Source organism: Aptenodytes patagonicus, chromosome 7, assembly GCF_965638725.1.
Source record: "Aptenodytes patagonicus chromosome 7, bAptPat1.pri.cur, whole genome shotgun sequence".
Classification (NCBI taxonomy): Eukaryota; Metazoa; Chordata; class Aves; order Sphenisciformes; family Spheniscidae; genus Aptenodytes; species Aptenodytes patagonicus.
Window position 1 is genome coordinate 16,886,608 of NC_134955.1, and position 22,177 is coordinate 16,908,784.

Below are 22,177 nucleotides of genomic sequence, written 5' to 3' on the forward strand. Positions count from 1 at the left end.
GACACTTCCGCGAGAGGGCGGGAGGGCGAGGGCCGGGGCCGCGTCGTGTGCGGGGAGCGGAGCACAGCTTGCGCCAGGAGACCGGGCAGCCGCGCCCCCGCCAGGCTCAGCCTCTGCCGTTCGGCAGAGCCCAGCGCCCGCTGCCGGAGGTGCTGGGCGCCGCGGGCAGGGCTCCCCGCCGGGAGCTCCACCGGCACCGGCTGGCAGCCGCCTCCCACCCTGCCTGTAGACATCCCTCAGAGACGCCTCGCTCTAGCAGTACTTTGTGTATTGAAAATACTTCACAAAATGTCTAAAAAGTCTTTGTAGTGCAGTTTATTGTTAACAAGTATTTTGGGGAGTTAATTTTCCGTGAGGATGTAAAGTGCCATTTCCCGCCGCACTGATCAAGCTGCCGACCTTCGGTTATTTCTCAAGGAATACGACACAAACGTGAGAATGACATTTCTTCTAAATAGCCAAGATTAGTTATTTTACAACATAAGCATCAATCTAAAAGACATCCCTGGAAGAGTTTGCAGCTTTTATGATTAAAACTATTAATAAAAAACCCCTAAATAAACAAAACACCCAGACTACTCACATGAGAATAAATGCTCAATAGATTAAACGCAACACTTTGAAGAACAACGTAAACCCGTAATTTTATGCTGTTTTTTTCCAAAGTAAGAGAAAAAAAAAAAAAACCCCGACATCCAGCCATCGTGTTGGGTGCTTTTTTTTAATATAGCTGCATAGTCAGTCACCTGCAGCCATCACTAATTTTGTCCTGGCACTGACGACCACAAAGGAGGAAATTTGAGTATTCCATGAAAAAAAAAAAAACCCAACCCGAATTACTCAAGGGTTTTTTTTCTTTCTATCTTAATTCTGACATCAATATAAACTCAGAATTCCGTGGAAGTCTGGCTCTTTGTGAGATATAACTGGAAGGCACAAAGGGATAGATCTTTTGCTGTGATGCATACCCTACTTTTGCTTAGAAAGCTTCATCAATATTTAACCAGTCACACCTCAAAACGTAAACGTGGAATGACATTCTTATGCTGCACGCAGCAGAAGTGGAGCCCACATCTCCTCTGCCTGCATGGTGATGCTGAGGTATAATCGGGAGGAACATAGTATTTTACCAGTGCAGTAAATCAGGAGTTTAGAACACCCCAAAAACCTTTACTTTAAAAACACCTGCTTTTTGATTTTTATCTAAAAATCCACATCTGCTTTTTCACCACATCCCTGGCCTCCCCCGAGGAGGGTTACAGGTTCTGTTGCCTTCTCAAGTAGCTGTATTCTCCTCAGGCTGATGTAAAGCTTACTGACATCAGCTGGCTTTGGATCAAGGCCTGAACTCGCAGATACTTCTGCATTACTTAACTATCAGGTTTTATTCTTTATTTGAAGCCCACCCCCTGCTCTGCCCTTTCAGGAAGAGCACCTGTTCCAGTGCTGCACAGGGTAGGAGTGTTGCATGTATGTACCGAGGACTGCAGATGCTTTAGCGCTCTGAATGTCCTTACAAAATAAGAGCAAACAAGTCATGACCAGAAAGTCTCAGACATCAGTAAACATTCGACAGAAATTCATATCCAATACTTCAGGTTTGAAGGATCCTGCTAACATCATGCTTTTAGCTTTTTTCCCCCCCTTAGTAGTAAGCAGGAGCCCACTGACATAAGAGCATCTGTGATAGGCATGGAAGATGGAGCTATCGAACCGCATCCCCCAGTGCCCTGAAGAGCTGGAGTGTGACCACATTCTAGACAAACCCCTGATGCAGCACTTAAAAACCTGGAGCTCTACGCACTGGAGTTTCCACAGAGCTGGGTAAGTTGCTCTCCTAGACCGTGTCCTAATGAGGTGCAAAGAGCTAAGAATAACCCAAGAATCAGGCTATAATTAGCAACAAAAAACCACAGGCAAAAGTCACCTGAACTTAGGTAAAACATTCTTGCACATTACCCTTCTCATTTTGGCTACCAAAAGTGCACTTTTCAAATAAGAAATTACTGTGTAGTGCAGTATTAAATAATTTAAACCAAAACTGAAAGTAATTAAAAGTAAAAAAACTTCTTGTTTTATATAGAAATCCGTATATACCAAGCAACCCTTTCTGCCTAGCAAATCTCTGACTTTTGTGAGCAGACACGGTGGCTTCCCTTGTGCTTGCTTACAGTTTCAGTTGCTGCTGAAGGTCATGAATTGATCCTGCAGTGCTTTGCAGTTTCTCTTGCACTAGTGGATCTTCTTCTAGTTTGACCATTTCAATCACTCCGTTGGTTCCAAGAATACACGGTAGACTTATGAATACTTCGCTGTTTATATTGCAACATCCCTGAAACAACACACGAAGACAACTGTCACACAGTTACTTATTCCTGCTCCGTTTGAAGCATGGATTATTGAAACTTGATTATTTTAATTAAGCAAGGATATTCCATCATATGACATGTTCTGTATAGGTCAAGTTCCAGTTATTTCAGATCCCGTGCGATGGGTTACTATACAGAAACTAAAATATTACTGTACGGATAAAAAAATCTTGAACCATGCCACACTTGGAGGAATTTCCCAATATAGATATATCAGACCTCCACAATGCAGGCAAAGCTCATACTACAAAACACCATTTAACCAGTTTCTTAGGTAGAACAAGCTGTACAATACTGTACACTTGATAGTACAGTATCATTAGTTCTTTTAGGACTGAACAAAAGAAATTTAAAAATGCAGCCAGAGAGCTATCCAGGGAATATTTTTAAGTATTGATCCCATATTCATTCTGTAAGAGACTTTATTAAACTTATATCCCTATAATTCAAGTTTACATTGTAGATTTTGTTTATATCCTCCTAGGATAAACTTGAAACATGGTTCAGTCTACAATTTTAAGTTAAATATAGCTTCATAATCGTCTCCTCAATGTAAAGTTATCAAGGAGTAAAACAGCAGCTGTTTCAAAGCTGGTCAAGTAAAATACTGGCAGAAAATGCATTTTATACTTTCATAAAAGATACTGAACTCTTTTGGCCCCTGGAAAAATCTATGTTCAATTCTGAGCACTTGGAAACTGCGACACACACATTTCTCTTCATTTGCCAAATCCAGCTATTCACGGGGAGCTGGTCAGCAACCCTGAATGTATTTTCCCTCTGGACTGTTGTATTTTTGGGATAATAATCCACTTTTAACATTGGTTTCAGATTAACACAACAATTGATTTTTGCTCATTTTCGGACTAGAATTGAAAGCTGTTGTTGGAAGAAAGTAATGGAAGTAGTGCTACTTCAGAACAGTTACTTTAAGTGAGATGTCTGTGCTGCTAAACTTAATGGTCATATCCAGTAAAATAATATAATTACAGTGCCAACCAAAAGATACTAATAACACATTTACCTTTGCCAGAGTGGATACAGAATGAACCTTTCTTTTATCTTTCAGTATACTGTCAGTCAAATCAGCAACTGAGAGCCCAACAGACCAAGATCTCTGACCTTTTCCTTTTAGAACTTCCATAGCTCTATATAAATCAGGAAAAGGAGAAAAACATGATGTTTAGGTTTTCATTATTCCTATTTTGGTTTATATGTAAAACCCAAAAGACAGATTAAATGTACCATGTCAGGTAAAGTGTACTATAAAAACATGATTCTCTGTTTTGGAAAACAACAGAAGGGAATTAAGAATTGCTTTAAAGAATTTCTTTATGTATATTTTACCCACACTAGTTACAATTCTCTCTTCTGTCAAGAGGTGTGACTGATATGTGGCTAATTAAATCAGGTAAATTGATCCAAAAGCGTACTTTGCTTTGAAGTAAACTGCTTCCACACAAGCTCTGAGAAAAGTGTGCCAAAAGGCTTGTCTACTTTTTTTTTTTCAAACAAAATTGAACTGGCAGCTGTAATATTCTAGTGTAAATTCTACAAAGCTTGTCTTGTCCTTAGATCATCACAGGCACAACATTACTGAAAACTTCAGAAAAACAGTGGGCACATACACATATATGAAAGTGAATGACCCTAAGACCTACAATTTCCTATAAACTCAATGTGTGAACATTTTAGAGCAAACTTCCTCCTCTTCATAAAGAGCTGAAGGAAAAAACTCTGCAAACATCAAGTGCTTAAACATGAAGGGGAAAAAAAAAAAAGATTATAATGGCGTTACCTGTTAGCCACCTCTTCCCTTGAATTATGAGCAGCCATTGCTTCCGTTTGATTTGCAACTAAATTACAACTGGTCCATGATGGTACTAAATAGAAACAACCAACATTTAAATGCACATCTAAACAGTGACTAAAATAGGTACCAGATAAGGTGGGGGGGAGAAGAAAAAAAAGAAATTCAAGCTTTCTAAACCTTCCTTTCCCCACAACAACCCAAATGTAGTTGATGACCTTCTAAGGTTCCCTGGACTGCTAAAATAAACTCTATAGTAGCACCTGGCCAGAGACACTTGCTTAAAAATGAAGTACATGTAATAATTCTTACATTAGCAGTAACCTACCATATATTATACCACATTTCCTTCCTCTTTCTGTACCTCTAACCTATATTGTTATACCAAATAAAAAGCATTTGAGGTTGTATTTTCTACATTTTTTTTTTTTACTGTGAGAAATGTCAAATACTTTTGCTGCCATCCAGGTCTACAGTCTCAGGCACACACCAAAATTGTATTATTTAGAACCATTATTATGAAAATCTACCACCCTGCTTATGACTACCTTCATTACTTTTCTCAGTTAGTCTTTCATTACTCAACTACTTAAGCACTGCCAGGACATTATATACTCATAGCCATAATAAAGTATCATTTTACCTTTGTCTTCCCCTTGTTCACCAATAATCCAAGCATCTTTTGCCAGCACCTGTGCTTTCAAAATGTTTGTCAGTATATACTGAAATCTCTCTGTATCTAAGTTGGCACCTACTCCAATAACTCTGCTTTTGGGAAACGCACTCAGCTTCCATGACACATATGTCATTACTTCAACTATATATGAAAGAAAAATATGTTGACAATGAAGGACCACTCAAAATTCAACATAAGTGCAAACTACGAATCACAATTATGAAAAACTCAGGACCAAGCTGTTTACTTGAGAGAAGGTATAAGCATGTAAGAACATATCAGTAGTTTATTTCAACCTAAAACACCAAGTGTTTTAGGAGGCGAAGAAAATTCACAGCCCAAGTAAAGTTTTAAGAGAAGTCAAGTGAAACTTCAGAATGAGTTACCATGCTTCCCTCTACCAAAAATCTCACATGCTTCTAAATTTAGTTCAGCCAGTGTTTAATTTCTTTTCATTTGGCAAGCACTCTGTTCTCCATCTCCACAGCTCTAAATAATAGGAAGGGTAAGAAGCACTTGAGAAATAGAAAAGGGCTGTCTTCAGTGCGTTTACAGGACAGAGGCTCACACGTACTTCTTTCCCTTTTAAGTAGTGTTTTTGCTTTGTCTTCCTTCACAGTATCATTGACCCAACAGATTTAAACTTTCCACCAAAACATAGCTGCAATATTTACTATCAACACTACATTATGTACATTAGTCTGTGAGTCTGATCATATGGCACATAACACATGCATCTATCCTTACTGCACAGGAGAAAAATGTACATAAAACTCACAACTGACAAGACAACAGCCAATGGATGCTAATCTTGTAGATACAGTCAGGTGGAAACTACGTACAGAAACATACAGAAATACATACCTTTTATACAAAACAAAGTATACTATTTTCTTTTATCTTGGTAACAGTAAAGAAAAAACCCTTAAAGACAGTGTCCTGCTCAAAGCTGAAAAGGAAAACATCTTTCAGAGTAGCAAAAATTTTTGACTAAGTCAGTGTATTCAGCAGTAACATATTTTTAAAACAGGCCAGAGAGAAAGCCAGCTGAGGGACGGAGCATTAGGTGAAGTACCAACACACCTGGATGAGAAGCAACAAGGAGAACAGTGTTCTGACTGTAGTGTGATATTGCTGGGATAATTCCTCTGAACAAATCCACATTGCTTTGTATGACATCAAGATAAGTCTGAGCATTACCCAGAGAATTAACTGTAAGCACCACAACTTTCGAATCAGCTGAAGCAGAAAAATCTGAAAATATAAAGAAAATATGTTTTTAAAATTTATGTCATTCTATCAAGTTTTGGATGCAAACAAAGAGCCGTTCTAAAGGCTGAACTGCAGCATCCAGCTTAGTTGGGGATTCTTCCCCTCCTGTCTCCCCCCATATCCCCCAGTGTGGAATTTGGGGCACTTCCACAGCACCTGTAAAACACAGCTCTCCCACAGAACTACTTTTCCCATTTCATAGTCAGCAAACACAGAAGGCAGACTACAATTTGTCCAAGGTTACAGAGCAGAGACCAGAAAATATCTAGATGGGGTTGACAGATAAGCTCTTCCAAGTTTTCTTGGCAAGAGAGGAAAATAAAATAAAAAAAAAAACATCCGTGAAAAGGCTCCTTCATTTTTATTCTGATTTTTAAAGAAGGGGGAAGACTTTTACTCCTTTATCTGAGGCTTCTATAATTTTTGATCTTATAGCTCAATCAAGGACATGTAGACAACCATAAAAAGTGTTCCAAAAGTCTATTTATTAACTCAAGTAAAAGACATGTATTTACTAGCCCAAGAAAAAACACAACTATATTTGCTGCAGAAATTCATAAGTCAAAGCTGCCTTGAGCGGGTAACTCTGAATATCTGCGTACCATACAGGTGATCAGCTTGGACACAGAAACCAGGTAACTTGACTGTCACACCACTTCTGGAACCAGCTGGAGCCAAAGCAGAGGCCTAGTGCACCAACAAACTGGAAGCATACTAAGGAGGATCTAATTAATACCAGCTTGTCCCAAACCTAGATATAAGCATACTAAAATAACAGGTGAGAGTGTATAAGCATTTTGTAATATTGTAACACTACTAATAACATAGCCAGCAACAACACACAAGCTTTTTGTACCACAGCTAAATATAAATATGTAATAGGTAACCACAAAGGCACAGAGATTTGTGGTACAGTTGCACAACCAGAGTTCAGGAAAAAAATGTGCTAGCAGTAAAACCTGCAAGATAAGATCAAAAGATGTAGAGCAGGCAATGTCAGGTGCAGAATAAGCAGGTGGAACCAGAACAAGTCCCTGTCCCCAAAATAAGTTAAATTACATCAGAAGCACAAGAAAGCCCCCCATTTCATCTTGCAGAGGGTGCAAGGAATATAAAAGCACCACAGACAAGCAAGGCAGAATGAGAAAGTTGCTCAATTCAGTTCCAGCTTCCCCTGTGGAAGAGCTTTCGAGCCACATCACCTCGACCTCTGTGATTAAGACCATCACAGACTGGAGCCATCACCACTAACTATGGAGACATGGCATCAACTCTGTTGAATTGTACACTCACAGCTAATTGAGGACAAGATTGTGAAGAACCAATTGTTTGAATATGCAGTGATAATGATTAAGAACTAACTATTGGCCATGTGCATGTTTAATGAACATCAATCTAGGAAAGCAGTACTTTGAAACTTACCTTTATTTATCAGCCTAAGACTGCTCTCACAGCTATATCCAATTCCCTAACATACACGTATTTTTTTCCCCCTTCCTTCCCTCTCTCCACCTAAGACACTGAAGTACTAGCTTGGCTTCTCTCTATTTCTGCGCGAGTCCAATTTCAGCATTAGCCTCTTACCCTGAAAGTACAAACTCACATACCTCTACCTCTGTAAACAGAATGAAAAAAGCCTGAAATAAAAGCGATGCAAGCTTTGCTGAACCTTCCCTTTCCAATTTTGCCCTGAAAAGAAGAAAAGCAAGAAACTATGAAAAGATAACATCTTTTTAGAAACATGGCCTATATGCCAGAGCCTCTGTATCTCCCCAAGTGTCCTGCTCTCATTAAAACGAGCACAAGCACACACAGTACAGTACTCGCTCCCATTCCAGCAACAACATCTAGTACCTTTGCTGATCTCCACATTTGGCAGAGCAAAGATCTCCAAGTCCATGGTCCCTCCTTTTGCTGCACCTTCAGAAAGATCCAGAAGAACTACCTTGTCTGCAGCACCCTGTATGAATAAAAATAATGCAGATCAACAATAAAACAAACCAAAACTTGTTCTTGTGGGGGTGAGGAATAAAAAACAGTATTCTCCAGTGTTTGTTGTACTGTGTATAAACGAAACAAAATTACTGACCAAAATTACTGTCAAATCGCAAGAAAAAGAATTTAGTTTAGTGAGTTTAATTGGAAATGACTCATTATGAAACAAACAAATAAAAAACTCACAAAATCATCTCTGGGAAATTTTAAATATTGATGCTACTGTTGTCTGTGAGCATATAACCATAATGAAGTACAGACCATCTACAGACTATCCTTTTCCAGGGGACTAGGAGATCCCAATTGTAAGAAGCCACCGCTCAGGCAAGAATCCTTTAACTAAGGATTTTCAAAATAAGTGAATTCGATATACAACCTCTGTATTTAAAAAGCTGACTGAGAAAACAAGGCAGAAACTAACACTTCTGTGTGTCTATAAGTTAAATGAAGAGACAAATGACGTAAGCAGTGACATGGCTATTAAAAACTGCTGAGTTACTTCTATGTGTCAGACACCAAGAACTAGGTTGGAAGCCTCTCTATTAATCAGATCTGTTGCTCTTTATAATAATTATGTACCTTTGCCGCAACTGCTAGCACACATGCAATGCCAAGATCTCCAGCTCCCACAACAGTAATTTTGTTAAAACATCCTTCATTTTTGCCTCCACCAATTTTACTCTGTGATTTCATGTCAGTCTCTCCTACAATTAAAAGAAAACCACAAACTTCAGTGCTGGTCCACACTGTATCAATACAAGTATTGCTGCTTCGTAAAGGATCACGGTTGTGCCAGAGTGAAACCAAATTAAGTAAACTTCTTCAAAATAGCAGTCAAGCCTGACCACAGAAAATTCATCCCAAGTTGCATAGTGTAAAACATGAATATTCCTCTCTGGATAGGAACGTTTTTCCACTAAGTAGAAAATGCAAGCATAACAATATCAAGAAGCCAGACACTAAGACCATACAAACAATGCTCCCTTTGCTACTGTTACAGGTGTGAATATATACCATGGTCATAAAATTTGTAAAATATTTCATATTTTAAAAAGACATGCAAAATGGAATTTGATTAAAATACAACAATCTGAGGTTGATTAGTGAATGCTACTGGTATCACAACGATTCTCATTCTGAGCATAATGCAGAGAGATTTGTAACAGAAACATTAAGATTGATTGACTAGAAATGTGTATTGCGCGCACACACACATGTGCTCACAAGCATGTATGTGTACACAATTACCAGAAGAAACAGCAGAAAAGGGTTAAAGGGAAAGGTTTGCACTAGTTGCCACAGATCATCATCTGTGATTTCACTAAAAGAAGGAAGAAAAGACTGACCTGGAGAAAATGTGTCAGGATGAAGAACAACAGGATTGGAGCAATAAAATACCCAGATAAGGAAAACATGAGAACTGTGAAATTCAGGAATTTTGCCCAAGATTTACAATGGGTGAGATAAAGTAATGAGGCAAAAATGCCAAATAGCATCCACTCCCGAAAGGTGTAAAAGACAAGTCCAGAATCAGCTTGTCACCACTGAACAAGAAGAACCCAAGAGACATGATACGGGCTCAACAGCCAGCACTCCGTGTCCTCAGTGTTGCACACCAGTGATTGTGGTCAGATGGGTCTCAGGGCTTGCGACTGTGGATGTGAGAGTGTGAGTGAATGAGATCTGAGAGAACAAATGACTGTGACTGGGTAAAATCGACTTGTTCATAATAAAATCACGTTTCCTTTCCACAAGATCTCACACAGAGTTTTGCTGCAGTAATTTCCAACAAGTGAGTAGTACCAACTCTACAGCATTTTTCAGTAGGCTTAAATGCAAACATGCAAAATGAGCTGCTTATTCAAATAAAGAGAATATGAGCTCTCGGTTCAAAAAGAGGCGCTTTTGATTGTACAGAGAAAATACCAAACACTGCGGACATGCAAACACCAAAAATTCAGTTATTAAAATTGTGTAGGCATCTTTGTGATATCAAGTAATAACAATAAATAAAACAGATATTGTATAGGAACATTACAAACAAATATATGAAAACATCCACACCTTCAGTAATCTTTGCAATGTAGGAGAGAAGTTCTGATCGCCTGGCTGCATCAGAAGATGACAGTGAATACAAAGGGAGCTCTTCCTCAAATTTTGCAATCATTTCCTTGATTAATCCAATGACAGTTGATTTAGGCTGAAATATAGCAATACAGAAGACAAAACAGTAGACTAGCTATTTCATATAGTGGTATCAGCTATAAACCGCAGTATTTCATAAAGAACCATAGCTATACAAAATTTAATCAAATTATAAATATTTATACCCTTAACACTTACATAAACACTTAAAGTAAAGAAAAGCCTGGGAATTTCTACATCAATATTGAAAAATATATCCCATCCATTTCAGAAAACTAGCATTCATTAAATCATTTTTACTGGCCTGTCAGTCATATTTAAGTAAGTTATTTAATACAGTGCATAAAATCATTTAGCAACAGCATCGGCTTTTGAATCTCTATGCTAATGTTTCAGAGTTCTGCTGAAAGAGACATATCCAAAAGGTAGGAACTTCCACTGAACTTTATTGAGGGATACTCAGTTGGTCTAGTATTATTATTCATTATTCACAGCAACAAAGGAAAAAGTATCAAAGGGTCCACATGAGGCTTATACTACTTTATAACAAAGTCAGTCCCTTTTTTTTTCAGCTGTCCTGGTTTCGGCAGGGATAGAGTTAATTTCCTTCCTAGAAGCTGGTACAGTGCTGTGTTTCGGATTTAGGATGAGAACAAAGTTGATAACACACTGATGTTTTAGTTGTTGCTAGGTAGTGCTTACACTAGCCAAGGACTTTTCAGCTTCCCATGCTCTACTGACCGAGAAGGCTGGAGGTGCACAAGAAGCTGGGAGGGGGCACAGCCAAACTGGCCAAAGGGACATTCCATACCATGTGACGTCATGCTCAGTACATAAACTGGGGAAAGCTGGCCGGGGGGGCCGCTGCTCGGGGACTGGCTGGGCATCGGTCAGCAGGTGGTGAGCAATTGTACTGTGCATCACTTGCTTTGTGTATTATTATTATTATTATTATATTATCATCATCATTTTATTTCAATTATTAAACTGTTTTTATCTCAACCCACGAGTTTTTCTCACTTGTGCTCTTCCAATTCTCTCCCCCATCCCACTGGGGTGGGGGGTGGGGGAGTGAGGGAGCAGCTGCGTGGTGCTTAGTTGCCGACTGAGGTTAAACCACGACATCAGCTTAAAATAATTTTCCTTACAATCACTTATAACTTCCTTTACAATCGCTTCAGACAGTCTGAAAGCTGTAATTTCAAGAGACATAACATTCTCCTTTTGCATAACCATTACATATTTAAGATTAACAAAAAATGCAGAAAACAAAAAGCCCTGAACCCTACCCACTCCTCTCCACTGATCTCCATATGATACCATGCTTTATTCCCATGTATTTTCCTCCCGTCAACCATTCCCCCTCTTACATGGCTCCAGTTTTGCAGGTAGGGCAAATAAATCCTGCCATGAGCATCAACATGCTTTCCCACCGAAATGCCCATGTTCACAGTCGGCTTCAAGAAGCAAATGGGGGGAGCAAAGGGATGAGAATCCAGAATCCACAGATGAATAGGTATGTTATAGGAATTACCTGTTCAACACAAAAAAGCCATTGCTAACTTCTGCATTGAGAAGAGGCACTAAAAACCAGTCGTGTGTGCATGTGATTCACACTTCATAATAACAAAGAAAAAAAGCCTGACAGATCACTTTCTAGATTCACACTGGAAAGTATTTATGTTACTTAGGCTAGTTAATAAAAGCAGACTTGTCTGGGTCAACTTGAAGTGCTACTGATTATGTCTTTCTTAATATAAAGCTTTGTTGTTGTTTTGTTTCCCAGAGTATTCTATCAGCCAGTGTGTTCCCTTTTCCAGGCAAAGAAATCTCTTACAGCTACCCATTTCGTACTTATTTTAGGACTCAACAACTGATGCAGAGGCATCTATTAAGAGCTTTACCTCAGACTTCAAAGGCTTTAAGTTAAAAACAAAAAATTACCTACTAGTTATTTTTGGACACTGCCTATACAAGCGTAGGGCTTGTAGAGTTCATGCAACCCCCATTAGAACCAAAGAGTTTACCTACACAGTCTCAAACTACATGATTTTTTAAATAGTTAATTGACTTATCTAATACCACCTTATTTCAGCATCTGTGAGTGCATGAAGGCACCTGTTTAGGCAGTAGAAGTGGCTTCTGCCAATTCATGCAAAATCCTTTAGAGACACCTTTAAAGAAGCTGCACAGTATATTGTTAAGAGGCAGTACCCAACACATTTTACAATTAGATTCATAACTGGTAAGGAAATTATATTTGACTTATCTTACCATATTTCACTGGAACAGTACCACTAAAATTCAGGAGATCCTTCTGGGATCCATCCTTGAAGGCTGAGATTAAAAATGTGATTTTAAAAAATAATAATAATAATAAATCCTGTCGAATACGGCATGGAAATCCCATCCACAACTACCAATATACAATGCTAATTTTTCTTTAGAAATCAAATACACTGCTCCTGAAAGAGCCAAGGCTAAAACGTTACTAAGGTCCCCCCTCCCCCTTTGAGATAATTCCTTAATGGAATCTTAATGAAAATTGCATTGGCACAACTAAGCACATCATTAGTCTGAAAATCTCTTGTCCTGGGTAATTCTGATGTTTTAGGAACTTTCAGTCAGGCTGAGGGATTCTGGAAGTTACACTTGATAAGCTAAAGACATCAAAATACTTTCAATACAGTCACGGGATATGGGAAAAATGCTACTACAAATAAAGAATTTAAAAGAACATCAATCTTCCATAATTACTGACAAGTTAAAACGAAATTTAGTGAATGAGTCGCTTAGGTTTTTATACGTATGCAGTCTTGGAAGAGCTTTCAAAAATAGTCACATGGCATGTGAAATTTTACTGCAAGTCAAAATAAAGACAGCAACACAACGGAAAGATATTCACACTATTTAGATTCTATCATACATAGTCTGAATCTATGGCAAGTAAGAATCACAATTAGTTCAAAGTAACTGTATCACTTCTTACTGTATGTGTTCATGGAGAACGTGAAGCTTGGGTAGGTCTTGTTAACATTCTTTAGTTCTTCTATGGTCAGGTCTCTGAACTTATACTGGGAAGGGGGGAGAAAAAAAATCGGAAAAAAATGTTTCATTTCAAAGGCTTCTTTCATTAACAGAGATAGGGAAAAGGAACGAAGAGAAAGTAGAAACACAAGAAGTGGAAGGTAATAATTACTTGTAGTATTACAAATAGTTTTGGTGTGAAATACATTATAAAAAAATTTGATACAAAAAAAAGCTTTAAACATATCGCAGGTCTGCTGTTGCTACATTAGAACTCAAATTCTGAACATCACTCCTTATATACTATTCCTTCCCCTTTACAGCTGTGTGAGCAGAGGCTTAATAGAATTTAGTCTCCTCTGCACAGAATAGTTAAAGACACTATAAAAATATAAACCTCTTAGTAAAAAGAAGTCGTCTTATTACTGACACAGTTACTACTAAAATCTCAGATCCACCTGCACACATTTTAGAAGTTTCAGAAGATGTCAATTTCCACAAACATATTAAACATGTAAGTAATTAGCCTTTGGGAATTTTTTTCCATGTTTAAGCTGTCCTTGAGAGCTGAGCAAATTCAAACAAAATAATGCATCCCTCTTTCCTGCCTGCAGAAAACCTGCCCACAGATTAACAGAAGTACTGATGCTTGAAATGTGATCTGAAAGTAATTATCAGCAAGCATGAAACACTGCTACTTCATTTAGACTGTTCCCAGCCAGTTCGATACCTGAACTTCCAAGAGATTTACATCCTCCCACATCTTAAAGTTATGAAGAATATTTTCCAGTTCCTAGATTAGAGCATCTGCTTCTCATTTTAGGAAGTCTGGAGTTGTCCTGGAACCCTCGCCAAAGCAAACACAATGGCTTAAAGAGCTGCTCACTGCGCTGGAATACTTGTCACAAAGTAGTAGCTAAAATCTACAATCTCTTGAGTAAGGCACCCACCAGAAACAGCAGCAATACTACAGCTATGTGGATGGTACGACTATTTTCCACTTCGCACAAGAAAACACAAAGCTGCTGAAAAGTAACACCTTTTAGTCAGCTTCTCCACATTCAATCTCACAGGATACTGCAAAGTCAAGCAGTAAAAAAAAAAAAAAAAAATGCTCAAATTAGGAATGTCTACACAACTTTTAAATTTAACACATTTTCAGAAGCATTGATACATCTGGTTGTGAAATCAAAGCTGTCCTTCCCCAGCTGACCCCCTTCTTATTCGTGATGCAAAACAAGGCATTCCTATTAAATATTTCGTTATTTTCTAAAGATCAAAAGATTTATGAAGTGAGTCAGATACAGACCTTTCTCATTTGCACCTAAAATTATGTGACATGCTCAAAATTTAAATACGCATACCTCAGTTTCTCAAATGGAAATTGAAACGTCTTTACCTCAGAGGGATGCTATAAAAATAAATCAGTGTTTCTAAAGCGTGGAGATACTAACGCAGGGATTGTCACAAAAAATCCCCACGGAAATTAGCAACTCTTCACGCAGAGTAAGGTTTCAATTGCATGCAGCACATCGCACGTGTTACTGTGTCCTGAACCACAGGAATAAAATTACGCGTGCCGCAACTTTAAACTCAGCTGCAGCGAGGCAATATAAATCCTGCACCCCGAACGGGACAGAAGTCTTTTACAAGCGACGATCACGACGTTAGAGACGGCACGGCGCTGCCTGCAGGGAACGGGAGGGTGGCTGAACTGCACAACCCCCTCAGCTCTGCCCTTCCCCTCCCAGCACCTCATTTTTCGACCGGCGGGAACTCCTGCCGACGGGGGCCGCCAAGCACTGCATCTCTCTCACGCTGCACGGCCGCAACCGCACGCTCCGTCCTCTCCTGCTCCAGCTGAGCCGCCCCGTCCCTCCACCCCGCCTAACAAGCCGGCACTTTCCGCAAACCCTCCTCCTCCGCCGCCGCCCCGCCAGCGCCTCAGACTCCCCCGCCCGCCGCGCCGCTGCGGCCGTTCAAGGGCCAGCGGGGCCCGCGCGCCCCCTCCCCACCCGGGCGCACGCACCTTGCCCAGCAGCTTCCTCAGCGCCCCCTCCGAGAACTCCATGGCGGCGGCGGCGGGGCGGGGCCGCCTCCCGACAGCCCTTGCGCGGGGCGCCGGCGCTCTTCCTCGGGTGCTGCCCTGCCTCAGGGCGAGTGTCTCGGCGTTACCGCCCGTCCCCGGCATTCTCCAGGGGAGCAGTGGAGGAAAAAAAAAAAAAAAGTCCTTTTTTAATTTTCCTTCTAATGGATCTGCGAGCGGGAGGTCAAATAAACGCTTCAGTACGTTAGTGCGACAGGTGAATGCAAAGAGCTCTCGGCTGGGCGCCATTTCCACCCATCGTGGTATACACCAACCTGCCAGCCAGGCTGCAGCCTCTAAAAAAGGCTGAAAGCTGTGGGAAAAACACCTCACAGCTGTCGGGGAGTCCACTTAGATGCGTTCTTCAAGAGGAGAGGCAAGGGTATGCCACACATGGCACTCGTAGCCAGAGAACAGAGGTCTTGCAGGTTCCCCACGCGTTGCTCCTGGGCACCCACTTGGCAGGTGCGTATTCTAGAGTATGCCTGCCATTTCCTGTGCTGGAAAAATGAAATCTGCAGAAAAACACTACAGAGCCGATGTGGGAGATGAACAAATGTTCTTCCAGCAGATCACTTCTAACGCCGGGCAGTTCTCAGCTACTATCCTCCTTTCCTTTCTATTTCTTCTCTCACTAAGCTAACATGAATTTTGAATGTAATCTGGCAGTGTGCAATAACAGAGAAGTAATCCAGGTATAAGACCATACATAGGTATTACAGGGCTTCGGGGATTTCTTCCCTCTGTGTTGACAGTATCACAGCTGATTTGCAACTTTATGGAATTACAAGTATGTAAATAAAAATCTGGAATGAACTTCTTTCCCTACATTAATCTATTTTTTAAGCCTCCCTACCATACAGTAAAGATAGCAGAAAACTGCCTTTTGGGAAGCGGGCCATGCAAGTCTGATGGCCAACTGAGTGGAAAACACAGTGGGTTCAGCTAGGTAAATGGAGACAAATGCCAGTCCTATCCCCATAACCTACCAGAAAAATGCCAGATCATAACAGAACAGACCAAACGTGATAGTAGCACATTCCTACAAGGAGTGAGATCTCCTCAAGAAAGCTCGTACAATTTTTTCCTCCCTTGCTGATGTGAGGCCTGAGGCAGACAGTAACCAAGAGGACAGGTTGTTGTTGGTACAGCCATAGCAGAAAATAATTAGGTTGAGAACGACCTTTTATCATTTTTCCATCATATGTATTGTTTACTGATGCCATTCTGTTTCTGTGCTGAAATTTTTGTCTGTGACATAATGAATGACCTTACAATTTCAAGTGTTCAGTTTGGAGAGTACCACAGCCTCAAAGGAAAGCCACAAAACTGGACCGCTCAAGATCAGTCCATCGAGAATTGGCATTGCAGATTCCAGCACGTGCTACACATCATTTGCCCAGCAAGCACAGTCCCTCTTTGGTAATGAAGTTCTGCAAACAGTTGTACAACGGTCATTACCTTTTGGATGTTGTTTGTTTTGTGAATAATACTGAAGGACAAGTACTGTAAGGCAAGTTCAGAATAAATCTACATCCCTGCAAAGTCGTTAGCTGTTTTATGCAAAAGAAGGTCATAATGCCTCTAGCAGAACTCCTAAAAGGACACTTTTAGATTTTAAGCTGTTTCCACACACTCCACTAACAAGGCAGAGCCTGATATATGCTTTTCTTCAAGCAGCAGCACAGGCCCTCTGCCAGAATAAGTTGCTGTAGTTCAGCAGACTTACAATAACTTACACACACTGAGGATCTGCTTTCTGGCCCTTTGGGCTTTCTCAATGAATCAGCATCTGATTATTTTAAAATATTGCTTATTAAGATATGTTCTCCATATCAGAGGCTGATGTATAATGTAAAGCAGATACTTTAGTTTCCAGCTGTCCACATTCCATGCAACTAAGTTTCATGAAGGAGATACTAACAGACAGCTTAAAGACGAGAGACTGACCTTATCTTTTTCTGTGATAGGATGCTAGGACCATTACATATTGGTCTTTCTTGCACTTGAGGATCCCAGCTAGGTGGATTCACAACAGCATCTTGTATCCAGGGTTGTGAAAGCCCATCCAGAAGTAGAAGCCATAGCTTGGCATTTAGGAGGACAGTGTCCCATAGCTGCAGCAGAAGTGGGAGTGGTGGAAATAGCCAGGCTGGCACTCAACCCCTAGCAAATGGGGAGCAAAACTCCCCCCCTGCCCCAGCTAGGGCTTTGTGAACCCCAGCATGAGGGGGAAAAGGTTATGGGACCTCTTGAATGGGTGGAGACATAGGGTAGGATGTGAAACTCACCATGGACTGGCTCTCTGTGAGTAGAAGATATAGTGAGGACTGCCTTTCCTCCTTCCTGGTGGTCTCACTTTGCTTGGTCCTACCCTTCCTCGGGGCCCGTATTTGTGCAGAAGCTGCTGACCTCCGGGAGAGCATTTGCAGGGCAGGATGCATGAAACAGCAGCAGTGACCTGGCACATCACCTCCAAGCCCCTGGCCCTACTCTGCACTGTACATGCGAGGCCAGCAGCGTCCTAGGTGCTGTGTTCCTAACCCCACAAGCCCAGAGAAGCCCCTGCCCTGAAGAGGGGAGGGAGGAAGTTTGTCTCCAGGACTGTCACCAGTATAACCTTGCACACTGCATTCTCTGGGGCAGTGGGCATTGTGGTAGAGACCCTCTGTAAACAGGGGGATGTATTCTGGGCAACCTGGGTTTTGTGGTAGGAGGAACAGGAAAGTAAAGCTTTACTGGGACCCCAAGAGCTCTGGTCTGGGACACATGCAATGGCAGCTGCCTTCACCCCAGCCTCCTACAGGCTCTGTGGCTACATGCTTTTTTGGAGGGTGGAAACATAGTGAACCCTATGATGAGACGTTACAGAATGATCTGCATGATATCTAAACCCTTTTAAGAGACAATTTGAAAATAATTTTGTTTCACAAAGGTCCTAGCACAGACTAATGTTTGAGAATATAGCACTCCTTTTAAGTTTTTAGAATCATAGAATCATTGAGGTTGGAAAAGACCTCTAAGATCATCAAGTCCAACCGTCGACCCAACACCACCATGCCCACTAAACCATGTCCCTAAGTGCCGCATCTACACGTCTTTTAAATACCTCCAGGGATGGTGACTCAACCACTTCCCTGGGCAGCCTGTTCCAATGTTTCACCACTCTTTCAGTACAGAAATTTTTCCTCACATCCAATCTAAACCTCCCCTGGCACAACTTGAGGCCATTTCCTCTCGTCCTATCACTTGTTACTTCGGAGAAGAGACCGACCCCCACCTCGCTACAACCTCCTTTCAGGTAGTTGTAGAGAGCGATGAGGTCTCCCCTCAGCCTCCTTTTCTCCAGGCTAAACAGTCCCAGTTCCCTCAGCCGCTCCTCATAAGACTTGTTCTCCAGACCCCTCACCAGCCTCGTTGCCCTTCTCTGGACAGGCTCCAGCACCTCAACGTCCTTCTTGTAGTGAGGGGCCCAAAACTGAACACAGTATTCGAGGTGCGGCCTCACCAGTGCCGAGTACAGGGGCACGATCACTTCCCTACTCCTGCTGGCCACACTATTTCGGATACAGGCCAGGATGCCATTGGCCTTCTTGGCCGCCTGGGCACACTGCCGGCTCATGTTCAGCCAGCTGTCGACCAGCACCCCCAGGTCCTTTTCCACCTGGCAGCTTTCCAGCCACTCTTCCCCAAGCCTGTAGCGCTGCATGAGGTTGTTGTGGCCGAAGTGCAGGACCCGGCACTTGGCCTTGTTGAACCTCATACAGTTGGCCTGGGCCCATCGATCCCGCCTGTCCAGGTCCCTCTGCAGAGCCTTCCTACCCTCGAGCAGATCAACACTCCCGCCCAACTTGGTGTCGTCTGCAAACTTACTGAGGGTGCACTCAATCCCCTCATCCAGATCATTGATAAAGATATTGAACAAGACCGGCCCCAAAACTGAGCCCTGGGGAACACTGCCCGTGACCAGCCGCCAACTGGATTGAACTCCGTTCACCACAACTCTCTGGGCCCGGCCGTCCAGCCAGTTTTTGACCCAGCGCAGCGTACACCTGTCTAAGCTGTGAGCCGCCAGCTTCTCTAGGAGAATGCTGTGGGAGACGGTGTCAAAGGCCTTACTGAAGTCCAGGTAGACCACATCCACAGCCTTTCCCTCATCCACTAGGCGGGGCACCTGGTCATAGAAGGAGATCAGGTTGGTCAAGCAGGACCTGCCTCTCATGAATCCGTGCTGGCTAGGCCTGATCCCCTGGTTGTCCCGCTCATGCCTTGTGAGCGCCCTCAAGATGAACCGCTCCATAATCTTCCCCGGCACCGAGGTCAGGCTGACAGGCCTGTAGTTCCCCGGATCCTCCTTCCGGCCATTCTTGTAGATGGGAGTCACATTGGCAAGCCTCCAGTCATCCGGGACCTCCCCCGTTAACCAGGACTGCTGATAAATGATGGAGAGTGGCTTGGCAAGCTCCTCCACCAGCTCCCTCAGCACTCTCGGGTGGATCCCATCCGGCCCCATAGACTTGTGAGCGTCCAGGTGGCGTAGCAGGTCATTGACTACTTCCTCTTGGATTATGGGGGGTTCATCCTCCTCGCCGTCCCTGTCTTCCAGCTCGGGGGGCCGAGTACCCTGAGGATAACTGGTCTGCCTGTTAAAGACTGAGGCAAAGAAGGCATTGAGTACCTCAGCCTTTTCCTCATCCTTGGTGACAATGTTGCCCCCCGCATCCAATGAAGGATGGAGATTCTCCTTGGCTCCCTTCTTGTCATTAATATATTTGTAAAAACTTTTTTTTTTGTCTCTAACAACAGCGGCCAGATTGCGTTCTAGCTGGGCTTTTGCCTTTCTCATTTCCTCTCTGCACGACCTAACGAGATCCCTGTACTCTTCTTGAGTCGCCTGCCCCTTCTTCCACAAGCGGTAAACTCTCCTTTTTTTCCTGAGTCCCAGCAAAAGCTCCCCGTTCAGCCAGGCCAGTCGTCTTCCCCGCCCGTTCTTCTTACAGCGTACAGGGACAGCCTGCTCCTGCGCCTTTAAGACTTCCTTCTTGAAGATTGTCCAGCCTTCCTGGACCCCTTTGCCCTTCAGGACTGTCTCCCAAGGGACTCTCTCAACCAGCGTCCTGAACAGGCCAAAGTCCGCCCTCCGGAAGTCCACAGTTGTGGTTTTGCTGCCCCCCCCTCCTTACTTCACCAAGAATGGAGAATTCTACCATTTCATGGTCGCTAAGCCCAAGACGGCCTCCGACCACCACATCTCCCACCAGTCCTTCTCTGTTAGTAAACAGCAGGTCTAGCGAGGCACCTCCCCTGGTAGGCTCACTTACCAGCTGTGTCAGGAAGTTGTCTTCCACACACTCCAGGAACCTCCTAGACTGTTTCCTCTCTGCCGTGTTGTATTTCCAGCAGATGTCCGGGAAGTTGAAGTCCCCCACGAGAACAAGGGCTAGCGATTGAGAGACTTCTGCCAGCTGCTTGTAGAACGCTTCATCCGCCCCTTCGTCCTGGTTGGGTGGTCTATAACAGACTCCCAGCAGGATATCTGCCTCGTTGGCCTTCCCCCTCATCCTTACCCATAAACACTCGACCGTATCATCATCACAATCATTGAGCTCTATACAATCGAAACACTCCCTAACATACAGGGCCACCCCACCGCCTCTCCTTCCTCGCCTGTCCCTTCTGAAGAGTCTATAGCCATCCATTGCAGCACTCCAATCGTGAGAGTCCCCCCACCATGTTTCTGTGATGGCGACTAAGTCATATCTCTCCCACTGCACAATGGCTTCCAGCTCCTCCTGTTTGCCGCCCATGCTGCGTGCATTGGTGTAGATGCACTTGAGCTGGGCTATCGATTTCACCCCCAGCATCGGCACGCCATCCCTAGGCTCATTTCTAGTGAGCCTGGTTTTATCCCCTTCCCCCTTCGAACCTAGTTTAAAGCCCTCGCAAGCGTTTAAATTTTTAATGTCTCCCTATTTCACAGTAAAAACAACTACGAAAGTCTGATAGATATTTACAGTTATTAGTAGGTCAGGTGTTTGGAAACACTTTTAAAAAATCTCTGTGTGCATACATAACCAAAATAATCATAGACACCAGAACAGTAACAACATACCCTTGGTAGTGACACACCACTGTCGTCTCAACTCAAGACTAAGAGTGGTAATACCGTTTCTGTGCAAGGCTTAGAGGCCCCTGACTAAGCCTGCACCCGAACTACAGATCCAAATTTCTTAGTACTCACTGTTCAAACTTTCCTTCAAATTCAGGGCTGTGTCTGTGTCCTCTGACTCAAAATCTGCTCTAAGTGTCATTTGCAATGAATAACTCCATATTAAATTAACAGATCCTAATGCCAACTAATCTCTAGGCAATGAAATATCTTGCTAGCAGGCTAACCTTCTGGCCACACAGAACACAGCCTTGCTACCCCATGTACCACCCTGTACCTGTCCTCTGGTGGTTCCTCTCCCCTCCATCACTTGATCTCTACCTTTCGTTACTACAGTTCCCTTCTATATTTCAGTTTCTGAAGCTAGCTCTCAACTTCCCTAGCCCAGCACCTCCCAAGCATTAAGTAAGAAAGCCAGCAGTACTGACTGAACTGTCATTTCTGAAGATATTTTCTGCCAGTTATTTACTTCATCTGTGTACGTTTACACACTCACTTCAATCAGCCAAAGTAGTATGAGGCAGGCCAGAAGCACTCAGGGTAGTGCTGAAATTGAACATGGCCAGATGGAGACATACCAATAGCTCCGTGAGCAATGAAGGTGTTCTGTTAAATGCAGTCTTGCCTT

General features: G+C 42.5%; 1 protein-coding gene across 5 annotated transcripts; it reads right to left on the reverse strand.

Annotated features, from left to right (window-relative positions):
• Positions 1-293: 293 nt before the first annotated feature.
• UEVLD (UEV and lactate/malate dehyrogenase domains) lies at positions 294-15,377 on the reverse strand. Of its 5 annotated transcripts, XM_076344124.1 has the most exons (12): positions 15,324-15,377; positions 13,257-13,341; positions 12,542-12,604; positions 11,638-11,801; positions 10,187-10,322; positions 8,702-8,826; positions 7,982-8,087; positions 5,939-6,109; positions 4,823-4,996; positions 4,168-4,252; positions 3,394-3,517; positions 294-2,332 (listed from the first exon to the last, which is right to left on the reverse strand). In XM_076344124.1, the coding sequence occupies exons 1-12, from the start codon at positions 15,363-15,365 to the stop codon at positions 2,168-2,170; spliced, it is 1,440 nt and encodes a 479-aa protein (XP_076200239.1). In that variant the 5' UTR covers positions 15,366-15,377; the 3' UTR covers positions 294-2,167. The 5 variants fall into 5 exon arrangements, 4 of the variants coding, with proteins under 4 accessions (XP_076200239.1, XP_076200240.1, XP_076200241.1 ...); XM_076344125.1 differs by lacking the exon at positions 12,542-12,604; XM_076344126.1 differs by lacking the exon at positions 4,823-4,996.
• Positions 15,378-22,177: the final 6,800 nt, after the last annotated feature.

What these genes read in the sequence shown, in the direction of transcription:
- UEVLD (XM_076344124.1), bottom strand. Translation starts at nt 15,365, where the DNA reads ATGGAGTTCTCGGAGGGGGCGCTGAGGAAGCTGCTGGGCAAG. An exon ending in TACTGTTCCAGTGAAATATG is followed by an intron (nt 11,802 to 12,541) that starts GTAAGATAAGTC and finishes TGTGTTGAACAG; the next exon opens with GTAATTCCTATAACATACCT. An exon ending in CCTTGTTGCTTCTCATCCAG is followed by an intron (nt 4,997 to 5,938) that starts GTGTGTTGGTAC and finishes TTTCATATATAG; the next exon opens with TTGAAGTAATGACATATGTG.